Source organism: Eucalyptus grandis, chromosome 10 (assembly GCF_016545825.1).
Source record: "Eucalyptus grandis isolate ANBG69807.140 chromosome 10, ASM1654582v1, whole genome shotgun sequence".
NCBI lineage: Eukaryota > Viridiplantae > Streptophyta > Magnoliopsida > Myrtales > Myrtaceae > Eucalyptus > Eucalyptus grandis.
Genome location: NC_052621.1, coordinates 3,892,500 through 3,908,580, shown reverse-complemented (window position 1 = coordinate 3,908,580; position 16,081 = coordinate 3,892,500). Strand labels below are relative to the sequence as shown.

The following is a 16,081-nucleotide window of genomic DNA, read 5'->3' as shown; positions in this document are numbered from 1 at the left end:
AAAAAAATAATTAGAGCCATACCTCATTTCTTCATGATATTGAATTTCTGGAAGCTCTCATATCATCCTTCTCAAGACCCCACTGACAGTACCGTTGTGTTACAAATGCAACTGGAACAACTCTGAGTTGAGCACCGTCAAATGGCTAACTTTGGCTAATACCCCTAGGACTGACCGATAACGTTATCTTTCTCTTCTAGATTTTTGAAATATTCCCAAAGCATCGTCCAGGAATCCCAGTTTTGTGTAAGAGTCAACCACAGCTCCTCCTACAATAACATCATTTTCTAAACCAACCTTAACAATTTGGCCATGAAACAATTTTGCCAAGCCAACATCCTTGACAGGTGACTAAAAAACTCTGTTGAAAATTTTCAGCTGAAATTCGTAAAGCCTGTGGTGTTTGGCAGGTTATATTTGACAAAACAACACCACTTGTACGAGACAACCCATTTTTTTTTTTTTTTTTATCTTAAAAGTGACTGCATCCAGATCATGCAAATGTTCAACAGGTCGCACGACAGTGCCATTTGAAAAGGGGCACTCATATCCCACATCACTAGATCTGGAAAGTTTCAAAACACCATCCACAACACGATATTCAGAACTCGCCGACTTATCACTGCAATAAGTCTTGTCCACACTTTGCATCCCATCCAATGGCACTGTAGCAAGAGGATCATCCCAATTCCGGAAAGAAAACATTTCTCTTCTCCGCGCCAACATTATGATAAAAAACACTCCTTCCCACCAAGCGTCCATGTGAAACGCATCCACACTCATTCCATATGAGAAGTCACATGGACCAGTTACGTAAATAGGCGGCACTGGCTTAATAGAAGCACGGTAATCGTGCTGGTCAACTGTGCAAGAGACTAATCCATCCACGGGAGGTGGTACACGTACAGGGTCCACGAGTTTGCCAGAGCCATCGTCCTCTTTGCGCGTCTCTTCGCAACAAAGAAGGCACCACAACATTTCAAGAAGCACATATAGCATAGTTTTCTTCTTCATCGGCTAAGCTGGATCCATCTACTCATTGATTCTCATCATGGCTATCGAGACCCTCAAATTTTCGCTACCCGTGGCAAGTGGACTTTTACGCTTCTCGAATTCCAATTTACGCTACCCTCAAAGAAGGACATTATCAATCATTAACTGAAATCCTCCATCCACTTATTAATAGATTGGCAACTGGATTGATGGCTAAAACTTCTGTTACTGTCGAGCAGAACAGAGCACGTAGCCCGACGACTTGGGCCTCTGCAGGACGACACTCCTGTAGTTGCCCCCTTCAGCCCGAAAACCGAGGCGGAAACGGAAGCGTCCCCGACCAGAGTCGCCACCCTCTCTCTAAGTCTCAGTCGAAGTTTCAGTCTCTCTCTGTTTTTTACGTAAGAACAACCGGTCACCATAGCTTCACGAAACGAACCGACGCCGCTTCCGCCGCCCTGCGAAACCGACAAACTGCCACCCGAATCGGCACCCGCGCCGGTCAAACCGTCGTCCACAAAGCCCGCGTCCGCGTCCTTCCCCGCAACGACGCAAATGACCGAATCCGTACAATCGCCTCTCGCCTCATCCCCCATGCCGCCACCGGGACCGCCCACGTATACCTCGCCCAGCGTCATACGCGGAGGCCTCGCCGTGTCACCGATACCGCACCGCCCTCACCCCCGCGCCGCGCCACCGGAGACCGGACGTTCCAGATCGCGGGTCGCCGGTGATCTGGAACGCGAGTTTAAGCGTCTCGACCGACCGGCATAAACGGAGAGCGAAAGGGGGGGAATGGCGGTCAATAGCGGCACGGCTATGCTCGTCGCGAACACCAAAATGCGCCCGGAATCTTCAATGGCCATCAAACGAGAGGGGAGAAGAAAGTCGTGCATGCGCGTCTGCAAATCCTAGACCGCGAGGGTAAATTTTTTTTTTTCTTTTCCGTCCTTCCTTCCCTCCTTGCTTCCTTCCTTTCCTTCCTTCCTCTTTTTCTTCTCTCTTACTTTGTGTCAGACTCTCCTTCCAGCGAATTTTTTTTTTTTTCTCTCTCTGCCCTTCTTCCACGGCACAAACCCACAATCTCAGCCAACTAGACCAAAGCAGGCTCGAAGTAAACCAAATTATCTTGCAATGCTCACACCAGCAACAGATTGTCCGCCAAGCATGCTCATGAGAGGCCGAGACATACAACTGGGCGACATACGCCAAGACCTTAAGCCTCACTAGCACCTTCTGCTTCCGATGATAAACTCTGATTTCATTGTTGCAAAAATAAGTCCTTAAAATTGTTGGGAAAATATGCTTCGAATTGAGTAAAACAATGAAGTTGGATCAAATAATCAAGTCGAGATGGAGGAAGTCGAGCATGAATGAAGTGAACAACCACAACATGTTGAAGATTGGTCATCGGGATCGGGCACAACAATGTTCTCAATCACTTGGAGCACTTCGATGATGAAGCAGCTGTTGAGGACCATCATCCCAATTAGCTCCAAGCTTCCGAAGTTGAGTGGCTCACAGTACCAATCCCGAATGTCTTCTTACTTCGACACAATGGCATTGAAGTAATCGTGGCAATCAACTCCAGAGCATCTGGTTCGGGAGATAAGAGCAGTGAAGAACCGCGGTTTGTGCTCTTCGATCATCTGGACGCATTCTCTCCCATGGTGGTATGGGCCAATAGACACGATGCGAGGCGTGTAGGCCTTGGGGTTGATCTCGACCAGGGTCCAGGGGACTCTGACGACGCAGCAGGAGTAATTGCTGGATGAATGCTTCAGACGGGTCAGCCGCTGGCTGAGCCACTGATGCACCATGGATGACCAGTCGTGCCCCATCTATGTCGCCACCGTGACCACACGGTGGAGGTTGTCGTGATCATTCACGCGTTTGGGGTTGGCTCCCCCAAATATTTGAACCTCTATCTCGGCTGCTGTAGGGCTCTGATATCAGGCTTTCGCAGAGACTCGAAATGGGGAAGAGACGACCTCGTTGACCAGCGGACTCTTGTGCTCCGAATGAAGAAGCTGCAATTGCAGTAAGCTTTTTGGCACATCCAGTGAACCAAACATGGTAGAAGCCAATTAAACAGACACGAATCCAAGGCATAGCTAATTTTATATTGAAGTTTTCTTGGTTTTACTTGGACTGGTGGAAGACCTGAGGTCCCCTGATCAAACATAAAGAAAGGGGATTAGGAATATTTTCAACTGACTTTGATAATCATGCGTGAACTGCACCAGTTTTCCTTACAACTTTCCTTGAGCCAAGGAGCTGAAGTCCTGCTAAAATTACTAGTAAATTATGGGGACTGAGTCCAAAATCAGAATCAGAAAGCTATTACAGTCGTGATTCTAGTTGCGGGTCAATTGATAGAAAACAAAAAACTGTAGGTCATATGAAATTTCCGATACTGATGTGATCGTATAATTGTCTAGTTCTAGAGAGAACCCTGTAGACTTGTGATGTGCATGCCTTTTATTAGCCAGATAACCGAGCTTTATCTTTTAATTTATTTCTGGCACTAACCGAAAATTGACTTTTTGAATATGTAATTGACATTGATGTTACTACTTTCAGATATGCACTATCTTTTCAATGTGAATGAGGCCAGCCGAGCTGAATATTGTGGAAAATCCTCCCCGCCCGACGTCATTTGTGATTCCATAAAACTATTCATTATTCAACAACCGCGCATCGAGATCTAATATAATCATTTAGGAAACAAATTATTAAAAATCCTCATAATACGCTTATTATGACATATTTACTTTTAAAAAAATCTTATAATATAAACAATCCCAAACTTGTACTAATGTCAAAGTTCCATTTAATGATTTTTCAGCCAAAATAATATCATTTTTATTTCACTTAAATCACATGAACGGATGCAAGTAGATTTTTAAGGGTTCTTATTAACGAGAGTAAAAGTGCCAATCATGTACAAATTTGGGATTATTGGTGTCCAAAAAAAATTTTAAATAAATATGTCACAATCGGCATAGTTTAGGATTTTTTTGTGGCTCTTACTCCTTTTATTAGGAATCAATTGTAGAATCAGAAATTTTTTTCCTATCAATTCCATCACACAGAAATGAAACATTATTCCGTAAATCTTATGCCTATTCATCGTATCTGGAGAGGTCTACAATTTTAATGATCCAGTCCCACATGAAGACATATATCACGCTCGTGTAGTAATTTCTCCATGGAAGACAGGGAGTGCATAACAGCGTAGCTTGCTTCCAGCAGGCTGGAGTTCTTCTCCATTGACAAAAGCAACCGTCCATCACGGAGTAGCAGAGAAACAAACGAGAGAGATGAAGATGAGGGACGGAGAAAAGAACATAAAAGAGAGAACAGAGCTGATGGCTTCGCTCAAAGGCTGTCATCCAACCTAAATTTGAGCGACCCTTGTCGGAGTTTGAGAGTAAACTGCATCGAACTTTAGAGCGCCGCAACGGTAGTTGCGCTATAGATAACTTACCTGTTTACTTGCATTCGGAAACATTAACTTTGTAGTTTGATTAAGGCCCCCAGTCTTTGAAAGGGCTTCTTTCTACACAGGATGTGTTTGTAATGGCCAGAGGCGGTCGCCCAGGACGTCTGTCCATGGTGGCCGCATGGCCTTCGCCAATAATTCCTTAAGGGTCAGGGCAGCCGAAGGCTTTTCACTCCTTGACCTTGTTCCCTCCTCGCGAGATTACTTATGAGCGGCCATGCTCTTCACAGCCAATCGAAGGCTTTCGTCTAAGAACACTTATGTTATGGGTGCAAGTTGCTGACGAGTTTGCTCCAGGACCGTGTTCCAGGAAGCCGATGGAAGCTTTCGCTCAAGAACACTTATGATACTGGTCCGGTTGGCCAGTAACTTTCAATCCAGTATCACATTCCAGCAGGCGATGGTTTTCGCTCGAGAATGCCAAGGATTTGGGTCAAGGCAGCCAAAGACTATTGTTCCTGGACTATGTTCAGGGCGGCCACAGGCTTTCTCTCGAGAACACGGAGATGTGAGGGCAGGCAGCCAAAGGCTTTCGATGTGGAGGTGGCAGGAGGCTTTCACCATCCAGGAAGCTGATAGCTTTCGCCTTGGATGGTCTTTGGCCGGACGAAGGCTTTCGCCAAGGACTGTCATCTCCAAGGTGGCCGAAGGCTTTCACCGCCAAAGAGACTCTTCACTGTGCATGGGCCCCGCGTTCAATTATTTCCCACGATTAATTCATGACGGGTTTATAATGAGGATGACACAGAGAGGACAAGGACAACGCTTTCATGTAACCATCGACAGCCATTGACGTCTAGATCGACAGAAATAAGAAACAGTAATGAAAGCCAAACATGGGGAAGATCAATTGCTTGCCTCCAAAATCCGATGTGAATTCTGTCAAATAAACAGATTGACCATAGAATTCCTATTGATTACAAAATCTCTGGCATTTGAAGTTCTTATGACTGCAAGTTCTAGTCATTTTCTTCCGAAACTCCACAACAACTGCTTCAAGTTACCAAATCAGGTAAAAAATAACGAAAATATGAGAGGAAAAACAGATTGGCACAATAAGAAGAATCTGTTCTGCGTCGTCAGTAAGCCAGAAATCAATATGACATAATCACCGATGAGTAATAATCACCCATTATCCAGGGCAAACATAACAAAAGCGTCTGTCCCATCTCGCCGATCTGTTAAAAGATCAGATCCAAATGACTCATGGTGGGTGCAGTTCAGATTCCTTAAAGATGAGAAGTGTCATGTAATCCATCTACTATAGTCCACAGCTATACCTTACTGCTCATCGAATGACATAAAGAAGAGTCCAGCAATGGCAATCTGTGCTGTATGGTTTATTGAAGGAGGCCAAATTTAAAAAAAGGTGCTTGACTAGGAAAAGTGAACGTCATTTTGCACGCACAAATCAAGAAAAAGAAAGAAACAGGTCACGTGACGATCCAGTCGGCAAAATGAAAAGGCGGCCCCAGCACTCGAACTTTTTCAAAATAATTGACACCACTGGCCCCATGGATGAAGGAAAATAAGCATTAAGACAATGGCATAAGACATTTTCACTGTACCATTGAGGGAAGAAGTTGCTGGTTGGTGGGTCTATACCCGCAATCGCCGTACCTTTCCCACATATTGAGCTGCAGATTCTGTCCCAGAAAGAAGACACCTCTCTTTTGTGCTCCTCCAACAACACGAGTGGTGAACTGGGCCACCACGCAAACAGTGCAAGGCCGAGCTGTTGAAGTTGATGTGAGTAATGTGTATAAATCCTGTCGTTCAGTGACCTTTTTTGCTTCAGGATTGAAGTAGCGATGGGAGACTTTAAGCATCTAGTTATCGTCAAGTTCAAAGAAGACATCGTCATTGAAGAGATTCTCAAGGGATTGGAGAAGCTGGCGCTGGAGATCGAAGCTGTCAAGTCCTTTGAATGGTAACATAATCAACCTTTTGTCTTTGCTGATAATGATACTTATGATGTTTGGTCCTTGGGAAAGTTCAGTGCACCGCCAAGTGCTAATCTCTTCAACAGTGTGGTATTAGCACACGGATTTGGTCTAGTTGACCGATTATAGTCATCATTACGGTTCTGTAAATATCTAGGCTGAATCTGCTTTAGTAGAAATATTCATACGCTGAGAGGACGGACATCGGCTTTTTGAAAACCGTGGCGTGGCTATGCTGTAGCAGAAGCACACAGTTGCGCTCTTTTCCCATTTTTCTGTTCAATGACAACATAATTAAGTGCATTACTTTTCCAGTCCACCAAGAATCAACCCTTAAAGCTGCGATTCCCTTAACTTTTTCTCGCTATTTGGTTTTAAATATGTCGATGAAACAGGGGACAAGACATAGAAGGGCTAGAGATGCTCAGACAAGGTTTTACTCATGCTTTCATGATGTCATTCCACAAGAAGGAGGACTTCACCGCCTTTCTCGGTCATTCGAATCACGTAGAGTTCTCCTCTACATTTTCCTCAGCTATTGAGAAGGTGGTCGTGCTTGATTTCCCTGCCGTTCTTGTGAAATCACCAGCATGATTGCGATCGTCCTCTGCGCAATGTGTGTGTGATGGTGTATGTGTGTACTCAGTTACTCGTCCAGTCTCGACAGAATCTGATCGACCTACAGACTACCTGTTCTGTTTCGATGTGTCCTATAATGTATTTTGGACTATATGCTTTTGATGAATAGACAGTAAGATTGGTACTGCTAATAATGGACTCGATTAATCAAGACAATAACAGCATATAACTGTGATCACAGAAGGCGTTAAACTAACTTTGACTTTAACACCGTGCTTGTCTGCCGAGAGTGGACAATTAGTACTAATATGATGCTAACACACCATCCGATGCGATCACATCTGTAAATCCATCCAAAAGGAGGACGAGTGGCCCAAATTACTATAAGGGACTCTACACCAGTCGGCACAATTATTCAAATTCGAGATAATTATGGATACTAAAGTGTTGGTTCCTGACTAGCACAGGCATCTGGTTATTGTCTGGTTGCAATTGAAATATCAAGAGATCAAAAGAAAAGAGATAAACGAGAATCGTGCGCCGAAGGGGTATTGAATATGTACTCGATAGCTCGACCAGATATAGAACTTACAGCCTCATGTGAGAGAGATGGAGTGGATTCTCAAAGCTGAAAGCAAACAATAAAAGTGCCAATGACCACCATGGAAAGGAGAAGGAACATGGAGTAAAAGTATTGGGGATGAAAAATGCTCTAATTCTTCTGCAAAAGGAGGACTAAAATGATTCCATCTGATCCAAAAGAAATCAAAACTAGTCACAGAATGAACTCGTTGCCACCAAGTGACCCAAAAAGGTGGACTGCATAAGGACAGATTCAAAAAAAAAAAAAACTGAAAAGTAGATTCCATTTACCAATTGCTTTATTCTCTCACCTCTATAATCTTCTCGCTAGAGAATCAAGAGCCAAAAACTAAAATGGAGCCACTGAAGAGGCTCCATCTCCTAGAAGTTCTGACACTGTACTGCTTTCTTCACCTTTGCATAGCCAAACAAGTGCTTGGAACTCTCTGTGGCGAAACCCAAATCGACCCGCCTTTCTCGAACTTGAATTCGACTGAGGCATCTCCATTGAGCAGGATGATTCTCTGCAGATCTCAGAAGCCATACTTCAGAACATCTCTTGGTCTTTTCCCGATTTCCTCCATTGACTACACCAACAAACTATTGGCCATCACATACCAACCGTCTTGCTCGTCTCAATCCCTTTTCTTCTTTCCTTCAATTCTCACTGCCGGCTTCCCCTCGCCTCCGCACCCAAACTCTCTCCTCCTACTCAACTGCATCGATGCAAGACTTCCCATAATGTCGACTCCTATCCCTAATTGCACCGATTTTTATACATGTCAAGCTCTTCCAGGAAATCCAGGGCAATCATCCAAACCTCTTGATTCATGCTTGCTTGTTCATGATCTGGAAGAGCTTCAGAATGGTATCGATCCTAAGGCCCTGAATTGCTCCGGTTCCAGATGGGTATACAAGAAAAATGCGACTAATAACGGTACTGAGTCGGAGGACTTCAGAGGGTATGAGCTTGGGACGAGGATTTCATTCGACATTCCAGATCACGTACCGAACCTCTGCAACGAGTGCGAAAGGCCTAATGGAAACTGCGGCGTGGGATTGAAGTGCATCTGCCATCCAAGGGAGTGCAGTAAGTGCACAATTTCTACCAGCCTTTGCCTTGAAAAACATCTATGACATGAATCTCTGCTTCCGCCTTATATTTTTACGAACTTTGTTATCATTATAATCATCAGTCGGCGCCAGGAGATCAAATTTTCTTTTGCAGGGGACAGGGTCATCTCAGGAGGAGGCGCATCATCCAAGCCCTTTGGTAGTGTCCTCTTCTGTTTCCTTGCTATCCGTTTGGTTCTTTTCATTTGAGAATCTGTTGGTGCACTAGTAATGAACAGACCAAGTTCGGGCAAAGCGAATGGCCCTTGCTCTCCCGGTCCAACTTGGACATGCCCACGAAACCATTTCACGATCTTTATCGCATCCTCGATTCGGTCTCCTAAGATTTCCAAACTCAAGTTCAGGCTCCAAAGCTCAAACTAGATCTTCGAATGACTTTAAACTAAGGTGAAACGAGCAGAGCTAAGTCGAAGCTTGAGATTTAGAAATTCATTCTCGATCGAAGCCCGAATCGAGACGAGCTCTAAGAAGAACGCTCGAGCCCGATTCAGCTCGACCAAACCCGGTTTCCTAGGTCCATCGATGCATGCCGATAAGATTTCTATTTCTGGTCTTAAACACCATGCCAACTATTTTAGAGCCCATCAATGCTGAATGCCCTGTGCAAATATTCCCGTTTGTAGTGGGACTGCAACGTCTTCGAGTCTGATTGCAGACAGTCCTGCCCCTGGATGGACACTGCAACATGGTTATCTTTTTTCTTTTTCTTTTTCTTTTTCTTTTTCCCGCCTTTGGCCATAATTAAATTATAATTAAGGCTAAAAGGCAAGTTTTAAGACAATGATTACTCAATTAGGCAGCAGTCCGGCCAATTTGGCGTTTTCCCAACTGCTTCATCACCTGCTTTCACAAAGTCAAAGTCTAGGAAGGAATGGGGTGGCCCAAACTTTAGGTATTTGGACCAAAGCTGCACCCGAAAAATCTGGTGCCCTCGCGCCAATGTCACATGCACATGCGCATTGATTTCCCAATTTATGCACCCACCGAAATTCCAGCATGAACAAACGTTAGTGATGTCAATACGACGATTACATCACGAGATACCGAATCATGGGAAAGTTAAAGTCTTGATCAGAGACAGGTTCATTTCGTAGTCGAATTCAAAGCGATTGGCGATTTATCTCGTCATCCTGCATAGTCGTTAAGCAAATCTCACGGCAATTAGGACTCCGGTTTTGTCATATCAACCGAGACAAAACCCGTGAAGGAGTGTCCGCACCGATGTACATGGAATCATCCGATCATCTCGCTTTCGCAGGGTTTTGGAGAATTTGTGGAGAGGACAAAGCCGTCCCATAATTTAGTCCCGTCGCCTTACCAATGAAGAGACGAAAACCTTAAAAATACTCAAATTAGACAAATGAATTTGACCGAAATCGAGTCCGACATGACGGAAAGAGAACAGGGCACTAGAGACTACGCATGAGGTTGGCACCCCGGCACCAGTTGAATAATATGTATTTACCATAGTCCTTGTGAAAAACCCCTTTTGCCCCTCGTCGTTATTTTCAAAACTCGATCGAGAATGACTTCTTGTTTTGGTCCAAAGCCTCGTTTTCTTGACTCGGAGGTTCGTTCCTTGAAAACTCCGTTGAGGAAGAGAGTTCGCGACGTTCGTACGAGCTCGCCATCGGGGAGACAGATTAGTCGTGGTCGGCAAAGTCGAATCGGCAATACATGCTTTTTGACCGAAACGCATGGCGTTTCCCAGCCGCAGTTCTTGCCCTCGTTCTCCCCATGGAACATGCGGCATCGAATGAAACATGTTGTAGGCTCTTGGACAATGGTGTTGAGAAATCTCATAGGATCTGAACTGTTCCTTTAAAACTACGCCGTGAAATCCGATCTGAGCGGCCCGGAAATATCATGCGACACGGCCCGATTGGTCTGTGCCCGCAGTAGGGTCTAGAATGCAATCCAAATTGACATAATGAAGGTGTCTGTGATCGCATGCTTTTGTCCGTAGGCATGGTAGAGACTCTCAAGGCCCTCAGGTGATGATTTGCACTTTGCAGAGATTGCCCAGCTCATGATTGCACATCATGCAATCATATGATGCTTTTCAACTCATGCTTGCTGTTTGCCACCCTTTCCCCCTCTCTAAAATAGACTAGAAAATTCATTTACGGGGTAGAGAGAGAGAGAGAGAGAGAGACCAATCATTGTATATTCTACACTAACACCTCACCTCTGCACAAAAAGAATAAAACGAATCAAGATGTAACAAGGAAAAATTATTTCCATCAGCACCTTCCTCGTTTGCCTAAAAAGACAAAGCTAATTCAAAAGTATTTCTTTACCTTCTTTAATATGTAATGTGAGACAGATGAAGAAAGATCACAAATTACAGTTCGATCACCTGGTTGGGACTTGAAGAGAATCCCAAAGCTACACATTTTTGAAATGGTCTCTTGTCATGTGCTCTTTCTTGCACATATCAATAGAGAAAATTCGCTTCCGTGACATTCTTCCTCTTCCTGCATCACCAACTTCTCTTCCAACCAGAGCCTTTCGTGGTCGTAAGCCGTCGTCGCGGCCGCTGCCGCCGACGTTTCGCTCCTCGTCCTGAACATGAAGGTCGCGCATCGGGTGCCCGGGCCGAAGAACCAGTCGTGCACGTTCCACAACAGGTCGATCGCCGAGCCGTCCACGAAAATCGTCTGGCTCCCCCGGAAGTTCCACTGCAACCTCTTCACTTTCAGCACGATCTTCTTGTCGACGTAAACGCATAGGACCGGATGCGTCTGCCCCTCGCTCTCGTCTCTGTGCTTGATCAGCACATCATGCACGATGCCCGTCTTGCCGAACCTGGCCTTGGTGCTGTACATCGAGTCCCCCGACAAATTCTCTCGCCTCGAAACTAAAGAGAATTTCGGTGTATCCCCGCTTCCACATACCTTGAGCTTCTTGCAGATGGCTTCTTGCGTTGCCAGGTCACCAAGAGCAAGACCCAATTCAGAATCAACCGTGACCAGCACATAGAACCCATCCACAGGTTCCGGCCCCGTCTCATACACGGCTTTCGAAAAGTCCCAGAAGACTTCCACCTCAGAATTCCGGTGCTCCACCTTCCTGTGGTGGCTCCTGCTCTTCCTGAACAGGCCCGAATTGGTGCCGAGCTGGAAGGAAGAAGACGGATCGTGGTCGAAGCTCATGATCACGTCGCGGTGACCCGCCTGCGTGGTGAACCAGGAGATGGTGATCAAGAGGTGCTTCCTGTGCTTGGAGAGGATGGTTCTGTAGACGCAGGTGACTGCATTTTGGAGCGAAGGAAGAGGGGAGGGAGAGATGAAAGCGTTCTTTGAAGGGTGGGAGCATGATGGGTTGGAGAAACTGATCGAGTCCTCGCTGAAGCAAGAGATAATGTCTCTCATTGTACTTCTGAGAGATCTCTGCGGAAGAGAGGTCGTGATGCAAAACGACAGCTCGTGTAGAGAGAGAGAGAGAGGGAGGGATGGAGCAATTGCGGAAGGAGATAGATTTTGAGAATGAAAAAGGGTTTTCTTTTTCGTCGTGGGCTCGGCATGAAGAGCGGCGAGTGCTTTTTGAACTGTCCAATGATTCAACTGTTGACAAATCTTTTAACTTTACGAATGGTGGACTCGTTCAAACCTCCTCTTCAATCGTATTTGGGCATGGAAGACTAAAGGATAAATAAGATAAATGGTGCCTCTTTTTGACCTAATGTATAATGTGATTCATAAACTTTAAATTTATTCAACGTAGTCCTTAAACTTTTGATGCATGTTTAATTTAGTCTATAAACTACATAAAAATATTTAATATCGTCCCTGAATTTGAATAAATGGAATGATAACATTAAATATTTTCATTCAATTAAAGATTAAATTGAACATGCACCAAAAGTTTGGGGACTATATTGAATAAATTAAAAGTTTAAAAATGACATTGTATGTTAAGCTAAAGTTCAAAGATTATATTACACATTGAAAATCATTTATATCATTATCCCAAAACTAAATTTAAAAAACCGATACATTAATTAAACAGTGATAGACTTATGATGACCTAAGAATGTTACTCGATTATTTAAACTAAATATACTGAGAATTACAACATGCAATATCATTGTGCATATCAATTTTATAAATTTATCAATGTATTTAACATTACTCCTTTTTGTAAGTAATTCAAGATAAATCAGTCGGATTGATGAAATTGATATGCTTGGTGATGCAATAGATATTAAATAACCTTTCAAACAAGAAAGAGTATTTTTGTCATCGGATAATATTTCATTGCATCATATCGTATGTTAGTGTAATAAATCAGCTAGACTATTAACGTTTGCTTTTTCTTGCACGGAAATAAATCTGTGCTTATTTTGCACTATTTTAAGTTACACAGATATAATTTGCAAATTAGTGATTTAAATAATGTCTTTTCAATTATAGATATTCATTTGCATAAAGTAAAAAAAAAGAAACTAATAGTAAAAATCAATAGATACTTACATCAAAACAATTGTGATTCAAGCGTGTACACTGTAATGGTATGATATTTACACAACCATAGTTACAAGATTACGATTTAGAAAGAAAATTATCTTAAGATAATTAGAGAGGAGTAGAAAATCGTTCAATTACTTTCTCAGTGATAAAAGGGAAAATGCAACAATACCGTCGTTCACATTCTTTTTGTAGAAAAAATCAACTTATCAACCTTTTCATGGCTAATAAATTAGTGGTCGACCAAAAAGGATAAATATAAATCTCAACTAATCAACATAAAATGAAAGCAGAATCGAAAAGAATAAAAAAAACAAAAGTTGGAACCCAGTAAGCAAAAGCTTATTGTAGGATGTATATGCGATTGTCGATCAAACTTTTTGCTAACTTAAATAGAGAAAAGAAAAACTGAAGTTTAAAGATTTATATGCATGATCTTGTAGCAAACTAATATGAAAGTCGGAAAGCATAAAACATTACCTAATTTTCCAAATCATATAGCTTCATATCCAACTTTTCACAAAACTTTACGCAATGTAAGATGGAAAGAAATATCTTTGATATCCGGCAAGTATTCATCTAGGGACATTCCGTACGTAATGGACAACACCATCTTTACTAAAAGAGAATAGTTAAAACTCTCAAGACAATGCTCATAGCAGGAAGAGTTATTGAAAACTCTAGCGATGTTTGTAATTGTTAATGAACTGAAGCTCATTGAAACTCAATCAATGTCTATATTATTTCGAACGAAACTCACGGAGTTGAATGCGCTCCCAATGATGCAAGCACAACATTCTAGTTGGAAGAAAAAATAGTGGAGGATGGAAGAAATTAGAGGATGATTAATTTCTTGCTGTCCAAAATCCTATAGGCTAATATCATAAAAGTTTCAAATCAGCAAAAATGTGATAAATTTACCCAAATTAATTTTTTTACTATAAAAAAATATTAAATCGATACATATGACAAATTTACCCTTAATCGGTTTCCGTTCAATTTTACTTGTCAAATTGTTGAATTCAATAATACATGACAGCTAAAAAGTATATCAATTTAGGATTTTACCGTTTGTTTATCACAGTGTATCCAATTTTGTGATTTTTCGTAATATTAATCTAAGAGAGTAAATCCTAGGTACATCAATTTATAATTTTTTATAGTCAAAAAATTTAATTTTTAGTATATTTATTATAAATGTATTAGTTTGAAGTTTTTGGTGTTATTAAATTAAATTCAATAATTTTCTGAGAAAAGCTTGTTTTATATTTTTATTTATTTATATAGACTCCAGTACCCCCTAATAATAATAAATTCTCTTTCCCCCAATTTGGTTTTCTGTTGGTGGACAGGTCATCTGAGATCATGACGAGCCCACGAAAAGCAAACAGACGAAAACGCTTTCATGATTGAAAACCGAAAAACGTCTTGGGACGAAGTCAAGAAGGAAGAGAGAGAGAGAGAGAGAGAGAGAGAGCACCGCCACTGCAGACACGACAACAGGACAACAACTTGGGGTCGACACCCTTTCCCCTCGAAATATAAAATACGATGTTGTTAAGAGAGTTATTCTTGCAAAAAAGCTTTCATGGCGCTGGCGACTCTGTCTAATCTCGAAAACCTTTTGGAGGTGTAAAGCGTTTGCTGCAACTTGCACGCTACGCCCGGCAGGAGGAGGACCGACCCGACTTTTTTAATCATTTCAAACTGGCTTTATTGACGGTTCGTAAGATAATCTTCTTTGATTTAACCATTGGATTGGACTGGATTTGGATCGAGGTTGAGATTTCAATCTTGCGCTAGACGATTAGTCCCCGTGATTAATCTCGCGAAAACGTCTCGAAATAGCAGAGGAGGAATTAGGGGTGTGTGTGGGGGCACAGGCCAAGCCAGCTCCATCGAATTATAGCACGCCATCACCATTCACATTAGATCGGCGTTATCGCGGGAGTAAATTATTTTTGCGTACAAATTGGAGCATGTTAGTTAATTGACAGAGGGACAATTACAAATAAAGTCTTAAAACGCATCACGACAATGCACTTGGGTTCTGAAAGTTATCATTTCATACATTTAAGTCCCTTTGATTGGATTGGATTGAGGTTAAGATTTCAATCTTGCGCTAGACGATTAGCCCCCGTGATTAATCTCGTGAAAACGTCTCGAAATAGCAAAGTAGGAATTAGGGGTGCGTGTGGGGGCAAAGGCCAAGCCAACTCCGTCAAATTATAGCACGCCATCACCATTCACATTGGATCGGCGTTATCGCGGGAGTAATTATTTTTGTGTACAAATTGGAGCATGCTTGTTAATTGACAGAGGGACAATTACAAAGAAAATCCTAAAACGCGTCACGACAATGCACTTGAATTCCAAAAGTTATCATTTCATACATTTAAGTCTCGAAGAATTGCAACTTGAACGCACTTGACTAATTTTATTGAATCCGTCAATTTTTGACTGATGAAAAATGCTAGTCATATAACATTTTCGTCCACTAAAATCTAAAGGAATAGATCAAAGGACTAGAGTAGACGGTTATAGCAAGTTTTACCGCTTAAATGTATGATACAAAAGTTTTAGAATTTGAATACATTATTGTACCAAGTTTTAGCATTTTCTCCGCTATCATCACGTTCACAGAAGTTAATAAGAATAACCAATTGGTCACGCATGTATATCGTATAAACAAGTAACTTCTAAATCAAGTAGGAAGCACAAGCCCCCCCCTTCTTTTCTTTGGATCCTAGGATCGAACACTCTTTGTTTAGTATACCTAATTTATATGGGAACATTCATCAATTGGCAATAATTACGAAATCGAGCTCGTATCTCTGTTCGTAAGAATGTCGATCGCGTGCTCCGTAGAGAACACG

The 16,081-nt window shown here is 42.4% G+C and overlaps 3 protein-coding genes across 4 annotated transcripts; 2 read left to right on the top strand and 1 right to left on the bottom strand.

Moving 5' to 3' along the window:
- Positions 1–6,264: 6,264 nt before the first annotated feature.
- Positions 6,265–7,211, top strand: LOC104421266 (stress-response A/B barrel domain-containing protein At5g22580; the record flags this gene model as incomplete). Its single annotated transcript, XM_010033161.3, has 2 exons — positions 6,265–6,428; positions 6,837–7,211. Coding segments are annotated over 2 exons (363 nt in total), but the record flags the coding sequence as incomplete, so codon positions are not given.
- Positions 7,212–7,900: 689 nt separating this feature from the next.
- On the top strand, positions 7,901–8,988 carry LOC104421265. Of its 2 annotated transcripts, none has more exons than XM_039303706.1 (2): positions 7,901–8,692; positions 8,790–8,988. In XM_039303706.1, the coding sequence occupies exons 1-2, from the start codon at positions 7,957–7,959 to the stop codon at positions 8,942–8,944; spliced, it is 891 nt and encodes a 296-aa protein (XP_039159640.1). In that variant the 5' UTR covers positions 7,901–7,956; the 3' UTR covers positions 8,945–8,988. The 2 variants fall into 2 exon arrangements, with proteins under 2 accessions (XP_039159640.1, XP_010031461.1); XM_010033159.3 differs by having other exon boundaries at positions 7,905–8,692; positions 8,831–8,988.
- A 1,899-nt stretch (positions 8,989–10,887) lies between these two features.
- On the bottom strand, positions 10,888–12,265 carry LOC104423395. Its single transcript, XM_010035889.2, has one exon. The coding sequence runs from the start codon at positions 12,108–12,110 to the stop codon at positions 11,151–11,153; it is 960 nt and encodes a 319-aa protein (XP_010034191.2). The 5' UTR covers positions 12,111–12,265; the 3' UTR covers positions 10,888–11,150.
- Positions 12,266–16,081: the final 3,816 nt, after the last annotated feature.